Source organism: Gadus chalcogrammus, chromosome 22 (assembly GCF_026213295.1).
Source record: "Gadus chalcogrammus isolate NIFS_2021 chromosome 22, NIFS_Gcha_1.0, whole genome shotgun sequence".
NCBI lineage: Eukaryota > Metazoa > Chordata > Actinopteri > Gadiformes > Gadidae > Gadus > Gadus chalcogrammus.
The window spans coordinates 11,250,128-11,266,373 of NC_079433.1; the positions used below are offsets into that span (position 1 = coordinate 11,250,128).

The following is a 16,246-nucleotide window of genomic DNA, read 5'->3' on the forward strand; positions in this document are numbered from 1 at the left end:
TTTATACCTGCAACAGTGTAGGAGGAGGAGGTACCGACAATTAGTGTGAATAATAATAATTAGACAGGTCATAACAATAGTGTGGCTTGCTTTACAACACTAATTATTTGAATAATTAGCCTAATCATGAAATACTAGTTATTCATTAATGAGTTTGCTGACTTGACACGGTCTGTTATGGAAATTATTAAGCTCTTCTGAGGCTGATAACCGCTTATCCATATTAAACCGCGCTATTCGCCCGGTTCCTCATAGGCTACTATTCAAAGGGGCTGGGATAGTGCTACTGATCAATGTGCAACTTGGTTTAACTGCATTTTTACTATAATTTATAACTGCACACGGGCGACTTCCTGACAGAACCAGTAGCCATGAAACTGGTACTCCCAAATCCTGGCCTAGATGAACGGATTCCTTCGTATGAGGAGCTGGAGGAGCTGGAGAAGAAGGAGGTCGGGGACAGACCCAAATGGGACAACAAGGCGCAGTATATTCTCACCTGTGTAGGATTCTGCATTGGTCTCGGTAACGTGTGGCGCTTCCCGTACTTGTGTCAAAGTCATGGAGGAGGTAAGCTTGGACATGACATGTCTGAGATCCAAACAGAGATCCAATTGCTGAACTTTGTTAACCTCTGAGGTATCCGATGGTTTTATGTGAGCGTTTGGGCGTTTTTCTTTAACGATTGGCCCAATTATTTATCTGATGTGCGAGAAAAGCCTATAATTAGGGTAATCATTTATTTTGTTCAAGAGATTACAGGTAATGCCTAACCCATTGCATCCCTCTTTGTAGAAGTTTGAATTAATGAGATACCACAACCAAGGACGTCTAACGATGTCATACACCTGACGATTGAGTTAGCCTACGTTATGTAGTAGGCTACAGTGGTTTAATGTATGCGCCTATGCCTAAACCTTTGGCCAAACCATATTTCAAATAATTCCAAGGCCTGAACACGTGTGCTCTCTTGTGGCCAAAGATTGTATTACAGAACAATTCAGTTGAGAAGATTTGCTGATTTTTGTTCAACTTATTCCACTAAAGTTCATGAAAATAATACACTAGCAGAAATATTAAGTTAATATGGAAGATTGTATTATTATCAGGGGGCGAAATTTCAACTACACAAGGAATTTGTTTTTTCAAGTCTGTGATTTGTTGGACAGTGTAGGCTTACTGCATAAAAAACACTCACATACCCTGTGGTGTTTTAGGGGCCTTCATGATTCCCTTCCTCATCCTCCTGGTCCTGGAGGGAACGCCGCTCCTGCTGTTGGAGTTCGCCATCGGCCAGCGCCTCAGGAAGGGACCAATCGGTGTCTGGACCTCCATCAACCCTTACCTCACTGGAATCGGTACGGGACCGGCCAGCGCTCCCATGTATAATGGACCCATATTGTCATTAGGAAGCCTTGCCAGTCGCTTTTCAGCACACGGCTTTCCTATCTGTCTTCACTGTCCGGTCCATTAAGGTCTGAAATATGTGTAGAATCTCACTTCTAGTGTTAACAAAGAAATACTCCAAATGCCTTAAACCTGCATTACGGATGTTTTTTTACGTTTTACTTTATTCAACCACATCTGAACTGGAAAGTTCAGAATGGCATCAGGGACAAAACGTGACAATCCATGCGTCAATCCATCCAGGGAATAGGGAATCTTTTTCGATACCGGTATATAATTGTATTGTGGTCCTCCCCCCCCCACCCGCCGTACAGGTATTGCGTCTATGCTGGTGTCCTTCATGATTGGACTGTACTACAACACCATCATGGCCTGGATCATCTGGTACTTCTGCAACTCCTTCCAGGACCCCCTGCCGTGGAATGACTGCCCCCTGAATGAGAACGGCACAGGTGGGCCACAAACACACACACACACACACACACACACACACACACACACACACACACACACACACACACACACACACACACACACACACACACGTGCATATGCATGTACATTTTAATTCAGATTTCTTTTTAAAAATGCATTTTAATTGAATTGATTCCATCATCAATAAAAAAATTCCCTACATTCATAACCTGTTTTGACACAATCAAAATATGCTCACAAACAATGCATATTCAAGCACGTACACGCACATACAATCAATCAGCTGAGGACCATGTCCCCAACCTGATCCAACTGCAGGCCTAGTCGAAGAGTGTGAGCGGAGTTCCCCGGTGGACTACTTCTGGTACCGCGTCACCCTGAACAGTACTCCCACCATATCGGAGTCCGGCGGCATCCACTGGCCTATTGTGCTCTGTCTGTTGGCCGCCTGGACAGTGCTCTGTGTCTGCTGCATCAAGGGCATCCAATCCACCGGCAAGGTCGGCCATTTTGTTTCCCAGACAGAATTCCAAACAAATGAAACCACATAGAGTGTTGTGAAAAATGATTAGACTCAGTAGCCGTCTAGGCTTTGTCTTTGTAGAGTGCAATTTTGTCTGTTTGTTTGTTTGTTTGACGAGTAAGTGAGTGATTAAGTGAGTTGGTTGCTTTGTTATTTTTCAGCAATGAGCACTGTTGTTACTCCTCACTGGCTGTTCCAAAGGGCCTCATGTCTGTCATTCCCATTCTCACGTCACACCAGGCGGTGTACATCACCTCCACCCTGCCGTACCTGGTCCTTACCATCTTCCTCATCCGAGGTCTGACCCTGAAAGGAGCCGTGAGTGGGATCAAGTTCCTCTTCACACCGGATGTGAGTGCCCAACGGGAAAAAACACCTTTTGTTTCTGTGTTTTGGGATGTGGCGCCCGTGTCACAATAAATCCTTCTTTGAATGCTTGAATATTTCCCTGTTAAGCAAGGCCATTCTCAAAGATAACCGCGTTGTTCTATTTTGAGAAACTTTTGGTGTGAGCAATATCTGTTCCCTTAGATCCCATCAGGGGGATCAAGCCACTGACACCCAGTTCGTAAAAAATCATAAAACTGCAAATGCAATGGCTTTCATCAGTAGGCCACAGACTCGTCACTATTGTTTGACCACATTCGGCGATAGAAAGTGACCCAACAGATATTTATTTTCATGAAATTCTTTTAGATACAACTTTAAATATGGACAAACGTTGAATTTTAAAAAGGTTTTCATTTTCTGTGGTTAAAGTCGAGGGAGGGAAGGATTTGGAGACAGTGGGTATGTGTGACTGAGGGATAAGGGTTGCAATATGAGTCATGTGACAACTCGCAGGTGAACGAGCTGATGAACCCCACCACCTGGATGGACGCGGGGGCTCAGGTATTCTACTCCTTCGGGCTGGCATGGGGGGGTCTGATCTCCTTCTCCAGCTACAACCCTATTCAGTAAGAAGTAAACAGCTCCTTTACCAGGCTTTCACTATGTGTGGACGGCATAAAAAACATTCACATTGTAGTAATGCTGAGCTCAACTGTCTGATAACATTTCAGCTGGTCATGGTGTGTGTTTATTTTGTCAGATTGGTACATATTCCGTTTTTAACATCAGTATCTATTTTGTATTCATATTACTGAACTTTACTTCTGCTGTGACAAGTTTATTTCTTCGGGGATGGATATATTACATAATATCTTATCTTATCTTATCTTGATATGACCTCAAAATCCATTTTAGATTCAGGTTCCAAATGACAGCTGCAATAAACAAGTGTGCTATTCCTTTCCTTCTCTTTTAGCAACAACTGTGAACAAGACGCTGTCATTCTGTCTATCGTCACCGGCTGTACATCCGTCTACGCCGCCACGGTCATCTACTCCATCATCGGCTTCCGGGCGACCAGGAAGTTTGACGAGTGTGTCAGTGGGTGAGCTGATTACTGAGCTACGCTACTGTTGTATAAAGCCCAAAACACTACACAAAACGATTAGAAAATAAATAATATAAAATAATATAATGGTTTGGAATTTTCACATCCAAATCGACTTCGGTCTGATATAAGGCAATTGATAAAAACAGTCTGCTTACATTTGTGCTCTGTGAAAACAATATGATTCACTTTCCCTTTTGGGTCACGGTGCAATTATTAACCTAAATTTGCACACTGTCTATTTTGAGCTTAAGTTATACACACGTTATTGTTTTACATTATACCCTGTTATGTAAAACCTTTTACAGTACATAGGCCTTCAATGAGGGAAATGCACTGCAATGTAATTAAAGTGAAAATGAGTGTACTCATTGTGAAAATAATATAATAAAAAACATTTGTACAATACGTCTTTCTTAGTAACATAATGGCGCTGTTGGACGCTTTCGAGCTACCAGAAGGCATTGTGACTGAGGACAACTACAACTTGGCCTTTGACCATTTGAACGCCAGTCAACCCCATGTTGTCCAGGGTTTAAACCTCACCACCTGTGACATGCAGAGACTGCTCAGCGAGGTGACCATGGCAAACGGACACCAAGCATTGACGTATCAATCCCTATTGCGATGAGGTTGGCTGAAGTTCTCTTTCAACAGGGCGTGGAGGGGACGGGTCTGGCCTTCATCGTGTTCACTGAGGCCATCACCAAGATGCCCATCTCTCCCATCTGGGCCGTCCTCTTCTTCATCATGCTCCTCTGCCTGGGGCTGTCCACCATGTTCGGGAACATCGAAGGGGTCGTCCAGCCTTTGAAGGACCTCGGGGTCTTCCCTAAGAAATGGCCCCATGCACTGTCCACCGGTAATGGAGCGTTTGCTTCTTCTCTTGACGGCTTTTGCAGGTCGAGATTCTAACAAAATGGAACTGTGTGTGTGTGTGTGTGTGTGTGTGTGTGTGTGTGTGTGTGTGTGTGTGTGTGTGTGTGTGTGTGTTTCAGGTGTCCTGTGTGTGGTGGCCTTTGTCATTGCCCTCCTGTTCGCACAGGGCTCAGGGAATTACTGGCTCGCTCTTTTTGACAACTTTGCCGGCTCTCTCCCCCTGCTCACCATCGCCTTCTTCGAGATGATAGCCGTTGTCTACATCTACGGCATAGATAGGTCAGTGCCTCAGGATCCTTGCCACATTATCACATTCAACAACAACAACATGTGCCCCTCCGTTGATATGGCTTACTTTTTTACAAAATGGTTGGACATTGAAAGATCTGGGTTTTCAAATGATTGAAACATAACCTCTCGGCTTCAGGTTCAACAAGGACCTGGAGTTCATGATTGGACATAAGCCCAATATCTACTGGCAGGTGACATGGAGGTTCATCAGCCCCCTGATAGTCCTCGTCATCTTCCTCTTCTACCTGGTGACCAAAATCCAAGAGGAGCTCACCTACTTGGTCTGGGACCCTGAATATGTAAGCACGCAGAGTGGCCTCTTCTGTCCTCAGTTAATTCAACTGTATTCTTGACTCTTCCAACTGTTGTGTCATGTCAGTATATCTAATTATTCATCAAAATTAATATACATCCTTCAGTCAATCGGTTTTTCATCAATCCCCCTCCTTTCACCCATCCGTCCATCAATGTATCTATCGATCCATTAATTTATCTATCTATCCCCACTCATCAATTCAGGATCTATTCATTTATCCATCTTTCTAAAGATGTCTATCTGTAATAATCCTAATAGCTGACTAGCATGTGTGTTCTGATGCCGCAATGTGCTCGGCCCTGCAGGAGAACTTCCCCACGTTGGCCTCGATACCGTACCCTTCCTGGGTAAACGCCGTCATCGTGGTCCTGGCGGGGATCCCCAGTCTCTGCCTCCCATTCTTCGCCGTGGGCCGGTTCATCTACGTCCGCTGCAGGAAAGACAAAGACCAGGACACGCCCAAGAACGTGCTGTATAGCATTAATATCTAGCCATAATGTGATACTGGTGAATAAAATACATATTTTAATAAAAACTTTTCGGGGTCATCTCATGCAAGTCGCGGGATGGGTGAGGATGTTTGAGAGGGGTTGTGCTGGGGCAGGATTGGGAAGGGTTTTGCGAGATAAGAAATAATTTGCATTTGGTCATCCTTTAGCATTGAGGCACTGCAATCAATATGTATTCCAATGTCAATCATGATTCTCACTGACCAAAATAAAACAAATAAAGAGCCATACAGTCAGCGTCAACAAAGTCGATTGGACAAGAGGAATTCAGGGACAAATTTCCCAGAATTTGGGTGAAGGTATATGGGCCTTGGACGTGTTCCCAAAGCACACCTATAAAACCTAGATAAAAAAAGAACCTTATCATCTGTCTCTTATACAGCTAGCCTCATAACGATTTCACTCTCTTTTTGGTGCACTGAAGCCGTAGGCTTAGCTCGGTTATCCATTAAACCAAGTCCTGGTACGCCTTTCCCACCCCGGTACATTTCCACTGTGTGGAAGTAGGCATTTCAAGTCCCAAGCCCCCACTGCATCTCTGTCTGTCTAGCAGGAAGGTTGAAAATGGCTAAACCCCAGGAGAGACCAGAGTGGGCAAACAAGGCCCAGTATCTGCTGACCTGTATTGGATTTGCAGTAGGAGTGGGGAACGTGTGGCGCTTTCCGTACCTTTGTCAAATCCATGGAGGAGGTAAGCCGCAGTTTACCTTTAACTAGGATAGAACTTTGTATTTTCTTTTCAGCAGTTTGGCATTTTAAAAATGGCTGCTGGGTAGGCTCATTGTGTTCAACTCGTTGTCCTCGCTGTCCTATGTGTGTCCTATGAAGGATGAAGGATTTAGAATGAGTATAGGCTGTATAGGGTTTAAACTCCAACGGATGCAGAGTCACGATGTCCTTCTGAAGCAGATGGGTTTTTTTGTGAACCTTTCGCAACGAAAACTTCAATACAAAGTTATTTGAATAGACCCAAACCACTATCTGCAATGTAAATTGATATATATTTGTATCAACCTGTATTTCACAGTTGCACAATTAGCGTAGGATCATACACCATCTAAACATGTTGTATGAACCAACCAGCCTTATCCCCCGTCCCTTTCTCCAGGTGCTTTCCTCATCCCCTACCTGATAGCCTTGGTATTCGAGGGCCTTCCCCTGCTCTACCTGGAGCTGGCCATCGGACAGAGGCTGCGCATGGGCAGCATCGGAGTCTGGAACTCCATCTCCCCTTTCCTGGGTGGAGTCGGTAGGTTGGTTAATGAGGAAACTTCTTTTCAGCAGTTTGGCATTTAAAAAATGGCTGCTGGGTTGGAAACTGTGCTGCTCGCATATTTTGGTGGTTTGTGCGTTAATGTTTAATAACCGACGTCAGGCCAACATCACTATGCTATTTGTGTAAATAGCATCATATAGGCCTACTGTGGAAGGTCATTAGTATGCCTACCTGACAGGTTAACGTAGCACAAGATGATGCTTTGTTGGTTGTGGCCAATAAGCGACTTGAATCAAGGCAGTCAAACATATTAAAGAAAGGATGGCTACATCATGATGATGAACAACAACTCAAAGGAGAATGTTGCATGTAGCATGTTCAGCCTAAATTACTGATGTGGACATCAATAAATGACCTGGTCGTCTGTGAACATGCTTTAAACTTGTTACGATGGTCTTCAATAGAGTGACGCATAGTCCACACTCGATACGCAAATCAACGTAGAAGAAGCCGATTTAAACTTTGGGCGGGGAACGGCAATTCTGAGGCCTTCCACACGTTGAAGCACACCCATACAGTTAGTTTTGTCTCTTCCCTATGGGAATATAGACCGTGCCTCACTCAGGCTTCATTACAATTCAAATCAGCTTTTGTTCCACCTGGAATTATCAGGAGTGAGTCTCCTTCCATAACATGAACCCTCACCTCAGGCTCTTGTGGAATGTTTCGGAAATTGGGCCATTCAATTTAATAAGCATAAGCATATATTTTAGCTTGCAATATATTTACATAAAATAAAATAAACAAATAGATTTTAACCTCCATTTTTCTTAACATTGCCAGTAGGAAAACACATAATGAAGTGGTAGTTGCAGTGGAATGTCTCTTGATAAACTTGGTTGAATGTTTTTTTTTTTTTTAACAATTAATGATTGTGGAGTACTATTTGTGTTTTTGGACACAAATGTTTGGTAACACAACCTACTGTTCCTTCTCTCCTCAACATTTTGCTTATCCCTGTATGCAATAAATTCAATGAATTATATTACAGACTTCACTTATTTAAATTCATTGCAACTTGTGTCTATAATTTTTGTTGCGTTAACGAGTACTTTTTTCTTACGTTACACACCCAAAATCATCGTAGACATCAGTAATTGATGCACAACGTGCTCCCTTGTATTGCTGTTTAATCATTGACAGAAACTCTTCATGAATATGTATGACTGCCTTGATCAAGGTCGCTTATTTGCCACTTCCAGAAAGTTAAGTTAACCTTTCAATTGTTTGTTGCATTAACGCGTCCAAATATGCAACATTTCTGAGACATTATTTGCTCTAATGGGCTTATATATACACCTGTTCATTGCTTAAAGCTGAAGAGTTTCAAAACCTTCTCAAGACAAGACAGGTTGTTCGCTCTACTCCAAGACATCCCTGAAAAGCATTATTCATTAGCAGTGGTCATATAGCCAACAAATTTCACTTTTTCTAGTTTTGCCACTTAGCCATCAGGTTGCACCAGAGTTCAATCTGATGAATGGAAACCTCTTTTTCGATTGCTTTTAGTTTTTTTAACAAAAGTAATCTGTCCAGGTATTTCTTCTATGCTGGTTTCTTTCCTGGTGTCTCTGTTCTACAACACCATCGTGGCCTGGGTACTCTGGTACTTCTTCAACTCCTTCCAGGACCCCCTGCCCTGGAGCCAATGTCCCCTCAACCAGAACCTCACAGGTAGGCAAGGGAGAGAGAGGACGCATAGGCATTTCGATTATCATCCTTCTGATATATAGGGAGGATAAGTAGACAGGATCTAGCAATACTTTTTTATAAGTTTCAGAATAGCTTGATTCTCAGTCAACAAAGACTGTTGCTAGTTGACACAAAAGACCACTAAACTGTAGCAAGTCTTTTAGAAGAGACCAAAACGACATTTTGAGGCAGATACCCTAACACGCATGGGTGAATAGATCTACTGATCAAGTATGAACGTGTTCGGCTTCAATCAACAGCCTACAACCAGGAGTGTGTGGACAGCACGCCATCAAACTACTTCTGGTACCGCCAGACCCTGAACATCACCCCGAACGTGGAGACCAGCGGCTCTCTGCAGTGGTGGATGGTCATCTGCCTGGCCACTGCTTGGTTTGTGGTCTACGTCTGCTTCATCAGGGGCATCGAGACAATTGGGAAGGTGGGCGCAGCTGGTTGTGTCTGTCATGCATTTCCATTGATTTCATAGCACTAGATCCTGCTGATGTTGCATTTACTGGTTAGTTAAGATTTAAAAAAATGTTAGAAACATTAGTGGATGCACTTTCTCACTGTCTACTTTTTGACTGTAAATTAATTTTTGAATGCACCAACTGCCTGACACGTATGTCATACTAACAGAAACCGAGATACTCAACATGGATATTTTTAGATGGCTAAGAAATTGATGCATTAGAAAGAATGAAAACGTCCATATTTGGAACGAACCGAACAAACAAACAAACATTTAAAGGGGTAGTTCTGAATTTTGGACACAGGGCCTGATTCCCAAGTTATCCTTGGTGTTCTTTGTCATTGGAGACAGTTTTCAACACATTTCATTCAGTCCTTCTAGTTGCAGAGTTTGCTCGTGCTAGGCTAGCGCACGGCAACGGGCAACACTAGCCTGCTAATAAAACAGTCTTACCCACTCCACAGTACATCTGAGGATAATCAACTGTAACGCCAGACTGTCGATGTAAATGTCTGTGTTGATAGAATAATGTTAGAAATAAAACCAACCTTGCATTTTGAGGGACTTGCTGTGTCTCAGCAGCAGTGTTATATTCCAGGTTGTAGGCTACGGACGCGGTGGACTGATTCCTAGGTTAAATTCCAATGCTGCTGAGAAAGAAGTCCCTCAAAATGCGATGATTCATGCGATGCAAGGTTAGTTTTATTTCTAGCATTATTCTATCAACACAGACATTTACATCTATAGTCTGGCGTTATAATTGATTTACCTCGGGTGTACTGTGGAGTGGGAAAGACTGTTTTATTAGCAGGCTAGCATTGCCCGTTGCCGTCCCGTGCGCGAGCGAACTCTGCAATTAGAAGGACTGAATGAAATGTGTTGAAAACTATCTACAATGATAAAGAACACCAAGGATAACTTGGAAATCAGGCCCTATGTCCAAATTTCCAAACTACCCCTTTAAGAGCCTATCGCTTCACTTTTTTCACAAAGATGTCGAAGCTCATATCAACTTTCAAATTTCTTTGCCAATAAGCAGCCATTTGGTCATGATGCTTGGTGGATTCGTTATAAACTCAATTGTGAAACGACTTCTATGCACCGTATTCTCCCAGGCCGTGTACGTAACGGTCACCCTGCCGTACGTGGTTCTGACCATATTCCTGGTGCGTGCCCTCACTCTGCCAGGGGCAGCCGAAGGCCTGAAGTACCTCTTCACCCCAAAGGTAGCCGCTCTCGTCTCTTATCTCATCAAATCACAATGGGCCGTATTCCTCTAGCGGCCATATTTGTTCTCAACTTTAGCTGGGTATCGAACAAAGATGGCCACCATGTGAATGAGGCCCATTCGAACAATGTCAGATGATCCACTGCTCTAGATCTGCACTTCCCATTCAAATTGTTTGTTTTTGTTATCGCTATTTGCCATTGTTAAGTTGTGAACAGATAAGGTGTATGCATGCCGTAACCTTTATATTTTGTTCTCCATTTATCTGAATATATAATGGGCATTTTCTCAACTTCTTACCGTACCCGCCTAGACGATTGTTAAGAGAATAAGAATGAACAGTATGAGGTATTTAGCGTGTCTGAGCTTCTCCATATGGATTGGTGTTTCTCTCATCAGTGGGAGATCTTGATGAATCCCCAGGTGTGGCTGGATGCCGCCACCCAGATCTTCTTCTCACTCTCCGTGGCCTTTGGAGGTCTGATCGTCTTCTCCAGCTACAACCCTTCAGAGTCAGTGATCCTACTTTCAGCAAAACACAACCTTTATGACTTCTCTCAGGAAATATGTCTGCTAGTGACCCATGTCCTACTTTTTGGTAGACCCACATATAATTGGGACCTTTATAATGTAGTCTTCCTTCCGTCATTTAGTTTTTATTTAACCTTATATAACAGAAGATAAGTAGATAGTGTTTGTAAGGTTTAAGAGCCCTTATTTGAGGAAAATCAAAGGTTGTAGTTACTCTGGGAACAATAACCCCAGAATAAAGCAATACATAATAATAATCTTTTTCATGGCTTTGTAGTAAGTTCATCTTTTTTGAATTCCAAACATAGGACAGTATTACAATACATAATATAGAATTAACCAATCAATAATCTACAAATGTTTTTTTTCTTCTATCACATAAAAACAAAACCTGCATATGATTGTCAAACATAAACCAACTGTAGCTGACATCAGACATTCTTCACATTTCAATAGTTTCATCCGGGAAATGTTTAGGGATATAAAACACCTTTCAAGGCCAACACAGAGTTAATTAGTAAAAACATTATATTCATGTTTGTCATTAGCTTAGCCATTACATGAGGCGTTGGAAAGTGGTAACTACACTGGAAGAAATCCTTATTTGTTATTTATAGAAATCGTATATTTATATCATTCTAAGAAATTGCATAGCTATCCTATTATCCTATTAATAACCCCATTAGTGAGTGGAATGTGCAGTGAGAATTTATCTATCTGTTCTATATATTTGCTGCTCATTTCTTCCAAGGATTGTCTATTTGCTCACCAAAACCTTTGTCTTAATAATTTGAGATTTCTTTATTGTGACAAGGCTCCCAGTTTAAGCTATGACGAGCAATTATTTGATGTGTTCAAAACCACTGAAAATCCTTCTCTTTGAATATACAATCCCATGTTTATCACATGCTACTTCTCTTCTCTGCAATGCAGGAATCCCTGTCGACCTACACACTAGATACAATCCTATTAATTCCCGTTTATGTTATATTGTAAAAAAAAATGGTGTATGCATGGACTAAAAAATGACGTTATGTCTTATCTCCTCTCGCCTGGTGTGTGTGTTTTCTATTGCATCAGTAACGACTGTGAGAAGGACGCTGTAGTGGTTGGTCTGGTGAACAGCGCCACCTCCCTCTACGCCTCCGTCTCCGTGTTCTCCATCCTGGGATTCAAAGCCAAGAACAACTATGTCAGCTGTCTACAAAGGTACGCACTGCCTACTGTAGTAGCATTAGCCCAACCCTATGGTCTTATATAATTGGGGTCCTTTGTGGAGATGGTTTTGTTTGTGTAGCCATCTCTGTGTGAGATATTGCATTGGTGTTAAAAATGAAGTTTCTACAGTGGCATCCAACTGAATGCTCCTCCCCACCCTTTCCTGCAACAGAGAAGCTAAGCTGGCTGTACTGCTTACAACCACACAATGGTTGTAAGCAGTCAGGCTTTAGTTAGGTATGGTAAACATGTCTGACCCAGGTGGCAATCATTCACTTTATTTCAATTGTCTATTGTCTTGTTACCAGTGGATATCAACCAACAGGATGAGAGTACCCTGCCGTGGGATCTTCCTTGAAAGGAAACCCAAACACAATTCCCAGAGATTAGAGAACAGTCATTCAGCTTAAACGTCAGTTTCTAGATCAATAGAGGAAGGATAACCTGGAGGAATCCAAAGGGAAATAGGATATGTGTAAAGAACAGATTCAGTGTCATAGAGCATATTGAAATGACAGCTTTTTCAACATCATACATCATACAATACAATTTATGAATCTATCACTGAACCTTACCACTTAACAATTAGCTACTAAATTCTCTCCTAGACAATGGTCTCATTTTGGTAATATCCACTGGCACCTTACCCAATAAAGTCCTTCTTCTACGTCGCTCTAAAGGGAAGGGTGAAGTTGGGGGGAATTCAATTGGTTTCAATCTGCAACCTCACTGCTGGCACTCAATTCTACAAACTGCCCCTTTTAATATATCCAATACAAAGAGGGCCTAAACGCAACCTTGGTCTTATCTTGGGAGTACGAGTAGAGAGAAGATCAGGTCGCCTAGCTATCATCTTGGGAGTATGTTTACACAGCGTAGATGGACTAGGGCCATGCCCTTGTCATTCAGACCACATCCTGTCATGGATACGCCTCAACAAACAGGGATGTGTACGATCATTGATAATATATTAGGGCTGTGCAATAAATCAAAATTTTATCATGATTTAACTTATTTTAACTAATATAATGATTCAATATTTTATAGAAATACATTTTTGTATGTTATTTAAGATTTTCTATTTTCTATTTGACAATTTGTGTATTTGTTTAAGGGCGAAATTACATAGTTCTCAGTTAATACGTTTTTTTTTTAAAGAAAGGCTGAATAAATGCATCATGTTTTCAAACTCAAAAATAATTTCAAAATTGACCAAAATTATCGTGATTCTAATTTTTTCTATAATCGAGCAGCCCTAAAATATATCGCTCTTTCCTCGTAGCAACATCTTGGCTCTCACCGACCGTTTTGAAATTGGAGACCAGAACATGACCCTGGACAACTATGAACAGATGCTTGGATATCTGAACAGCACATGGCCGGAGGAGGTGGCCCAGCTGAACCTGAGGCCCTGTGACCTCCAAACATTCCTTGACCAGGTACTGACTGACGGGTATCCATGAGCCCGTTGGGGATTTGATTGCATTCCATTAAGTCATTCAGCAGATACTTACTTAGATATGCGTTGCAAACTAATATTGGAATCTTCCACAGAAATAGAAAATGAAAACATTAGTGGAGTTGAATGTTTTTCTCAGGCATCAGACACAGGGGGGGGAGAACATTCCACGTCTCATGCTTTGCTCTCTTCCATTTAATTAGTTTCACTTGCGGTGAAACTGGGCAACTAGGTTTCATTATGTATCGGTCCTCCTTTCTCAGAGTGCGTCTGGTACCGGCCTGGCGTTCATTGTCTTCACCGAGGCGGTGATAGAGATGCCGGGGTCCCAGGTCTGGGCCGTGCTGTTCTTCGTCATGCTCTTTAGCCTGGGCCTCTCCACCATGTTTGGAAACTTGGAAGGAGTTCTAAACCCCCTGATGGAGCTAAACTTGGTCCCAAAGTGGATGCCCAGGTGGCTTTTCACTGGTAGGTATAGGCCAGCTCCTGGAACCTTCCCTAGTTAATGTGCAGAAGTTCAAGTTTCCAAACAGATAGATTTTGATTTAATTCATTACAAACATTCAAACCAATATCCAATTCAAACGGATAGGCAGGATTTCTTTTTCAACAATTAACAAACCATTGTTGTCACTCAACAACATTCAACTCACTTGTTACTCCGGCTACATTTCATTATCTGTTCATCTGTCAACCTTGTGTGTTTTAGGCATAGTTTGTTTGGTGGCATTCCTGATGTCTCTGATCTTCACCCTGGGCTCCGGGAACTACTGGTTGGAGATCTTCAATGGCTATGTGGGCTCCGTTCCGTTCCTCATCATTTCCTTTTTCGAGATCGTCGGCGTGGTGTACGTGTACGGACTTAAGCGGTAAGCTTCGCCCCTAGGTAGCACTCAAGTGGATTTCTTTTTCTGTGTGAAAAAAAAATTACTCACTTTGAATGTACAGCTTCAGTGAAGACATCCACACCATGACAGGCAGAAGGCCCAACATCTTCTGGAGGGCCTGTTGGCTCGTCATCAGCCCGCTGTACCTCCTGATTGTGTTTGTGGCGTATGTTTCCGTGCAGGCAGATAAACACCCCAACTACCCCGCATGGGACCCCAGCCACGTAAGGCGGCCACACACGTTCAGTCGGTCCGAGATAGAATCCAAAGTCAGACGTGACTATTACTCATGGGATAGGTTTTTGTCCCCCCTCAGGTGGATTTCCCCCGGACGAACGTGACGCCGTACCCGGACTGGGTGTTCGCCATCATCGTTCTCCTCTCTGGGTTGCCCGTGGCCCCCATCCCACTGGTGGCGCTGTACACGCTGATCTGCTGCGGGTTGAAAGGTCGAAGGAGTCTACCCTCAGAGCCTCAGCCCAGCCCCTGCGTCGCTGAGTAAGTAATAAGTTATTATGACAAGCAATTATTTGATGTGTTCAAAACAGCAATGAATTGAAAATGTACAATCCCATGTTTATCACATATCCCAGAATCCACTGTCGACCATCACCTAAACACTAGATACAATCCTATTAGTTCACGTTTGTTTAATATTGTGAAACATGGTGTTTTGTGTATACATGGGCTAAAAATGATTGTTCTTATGTCTTCTCTGATCTCGCCTGGCGTGTTTTCTATTGCATCAGTAACGACTGTGAGAGGGACGCTGTGGTGGTTGGTGCGGGATGAGTCGGGGGAAGATACCCTCGGAGCCTTGGCCCCGCCCGCGCGCATCCGAGGGACAGGGATGAGGATGGTGAAGAGGCTGTCCCTGAAAAGACATTTGTGTGAAACTTCTGGAGCATCCGTTGTGTGCGATGTTACATGCACAACTGCTCTTTACAAATGGTATTGCCGGAGTAGTAACCACTTTCCTAAGCCTCATGTAATGGCTAATACAACGCTAATGACAAACTTGAATCCAATGTTTTGACTAATTAACTTTATTATTTGGCCTTGAAAGCTGTTTTTTATCCCTAAACATTTCCCGGATGAAACTAGTGAAATGTGAAGAATGTCTGATGTCAGCTACAGTGAAATTGGTTTATGTTTGACAATCATATGCAGGTTTTTGTTTTTATGTGACAGAATAAAAAAAAACATTGTAGATTATTGATGGTTAATTATATATGATGCATTGTAACTTCTGTCCTTTGTTCGGAATTCAACAAAGATGAACTCACTACAAAGCCTTAAAAAAGATTATTATTATTTATTGCTTTATTCTGGGGTTATTGTTCCCAGAGTAACTACAACCTTTGGTTTCCTTGATCGATGACTGATTTATCATTTATTCCATATAAAACAATTTTAAGACGGAGTCAAACTATATGTCACATGATCATGTTTTTAAACCAATGTGCCCAAGTGCCTTGGATTCAGGCATCACCTGGTTAACCATTAACTTAGGGCTTGGTTCCGCCCCAAACAAACACTGTCATAGGCATTAGATCATCCTGTCATGTCATGTCACCTTTTACTTGAAAGCCTGTTAAACCAATAACTACACTCATCGCATCTATAAACCCCCCAACCCCCCCCCCCCCCCCATGCATTTAAATCTGAGAGTATTTGAACAC

General features: G+C 42.5%; 2 protein-coding genes across 2 annotated transcripts; both read left to right on the forward strand.

The window, feature by feature from the left end:
- The first annotated feature begins 271 nt into the window (after positions 1-271).
- LOC130375744 (sodium-dependent neutral amino acid transporter B(0)AT1-like) lies at positions 272-5,793 on the forward strand. The gene is made up of 12 exons (XM_056582812.1): positions 272-570; positions 1,218-1,358; positions 1,722-1,859; positions 2,161-2,342; positions 2,606-2,716; positions 3,209-3,321; positions 3,672-3,800; positions 4,224-4,380; positions 4,461-4,665; positions 4,802-4,961; positions 5,110-5,272; positions 5,595-5,793. Exons 1-12 carry the CDS (start codon positions 372-374, stop codon positions 5,778-5,780), a joined length of 1,884 nt encoding a protein of 627 aa, XP_056438787.1. The 5' UTR covers positions 272-371; the 3' UTR covers positions 5,781-5,793.
- A 555-nt stretch (positions 5,794-6,348) lies between these two features.
- On the forward strand, positions 6,349-14,994 carry LOC130375763 (inactive sodium-dependent neutral amino acid transporter B(0)AT3-like). Its single transcript, XM_056582835.1, has 12 exons — positions 6,349-6,489; positions 6,907-7,047; positions 8,611-8,748; positions 9,027-9,208; positions 10,357-10,467; positions 10,869-10,981; positions 12,081-12,209; positions 13,501-13,657; positions 13,941-14,145; positions 14,387-14,546; positions 14,747-14,788; positions 14,881-14,994. Exons 1-12 carry the CDS (start codon positions 6,363-6,365, stop codon positions 14,903-14,905), a joined length of 1,530 nt encoding a protein of 509 aa, XP_056438810.1. The 5' UTR covers positions 6,349-6,362; the 3' UTR covers positions 14,906-14,994.
- Positions 14,995-16,246: the final 1,252 nt, after the last annotated feature.

Coding starts and splice junctions, on each gene's coding strand:
- LOC130375744 (XM_056582812.1), top strand. CDS start 372: ATGAAACTGGTACTCCCAAATCCTGGCCTAGATGAACGGATTCCTTCG. Junction 1,860..2,160: donor CCTGAATGAGAACGGCACAG/GTGGGCCACAAA, acceptor ATCCAACTGCAG/GCCTAGTCGAAGAGTGTGAG. Junction 4,381..4,460: donor TGCAGAGACTGCTCAGCGAG/GTGACCATGGCA, acceptor CTCTTTCAACAG/GGCGTGGAGGGGACGGGTCT.
- LOC130375763 (XM_056582835.1), top strand. CDS start 6,363: ATGGCTAAACCCCAGGAGAGACCAGAGTGGGCAAACAAGGCCCAGTAT. Junction 9,209..10,356: donor GCATCGAGACAATTGGGAAG/GTGGGCGCAGCT, acceptor GTATTCTCCCAG/GCCGTGTACGTAACGGTCAC. Junction 14,547..14,746: donor TACGTGTACGGACTTAAGCG/GTAAGCTTCGCC, acceptor GTTTCCGTGCAG/GCAGATAAACACCCCAACTA.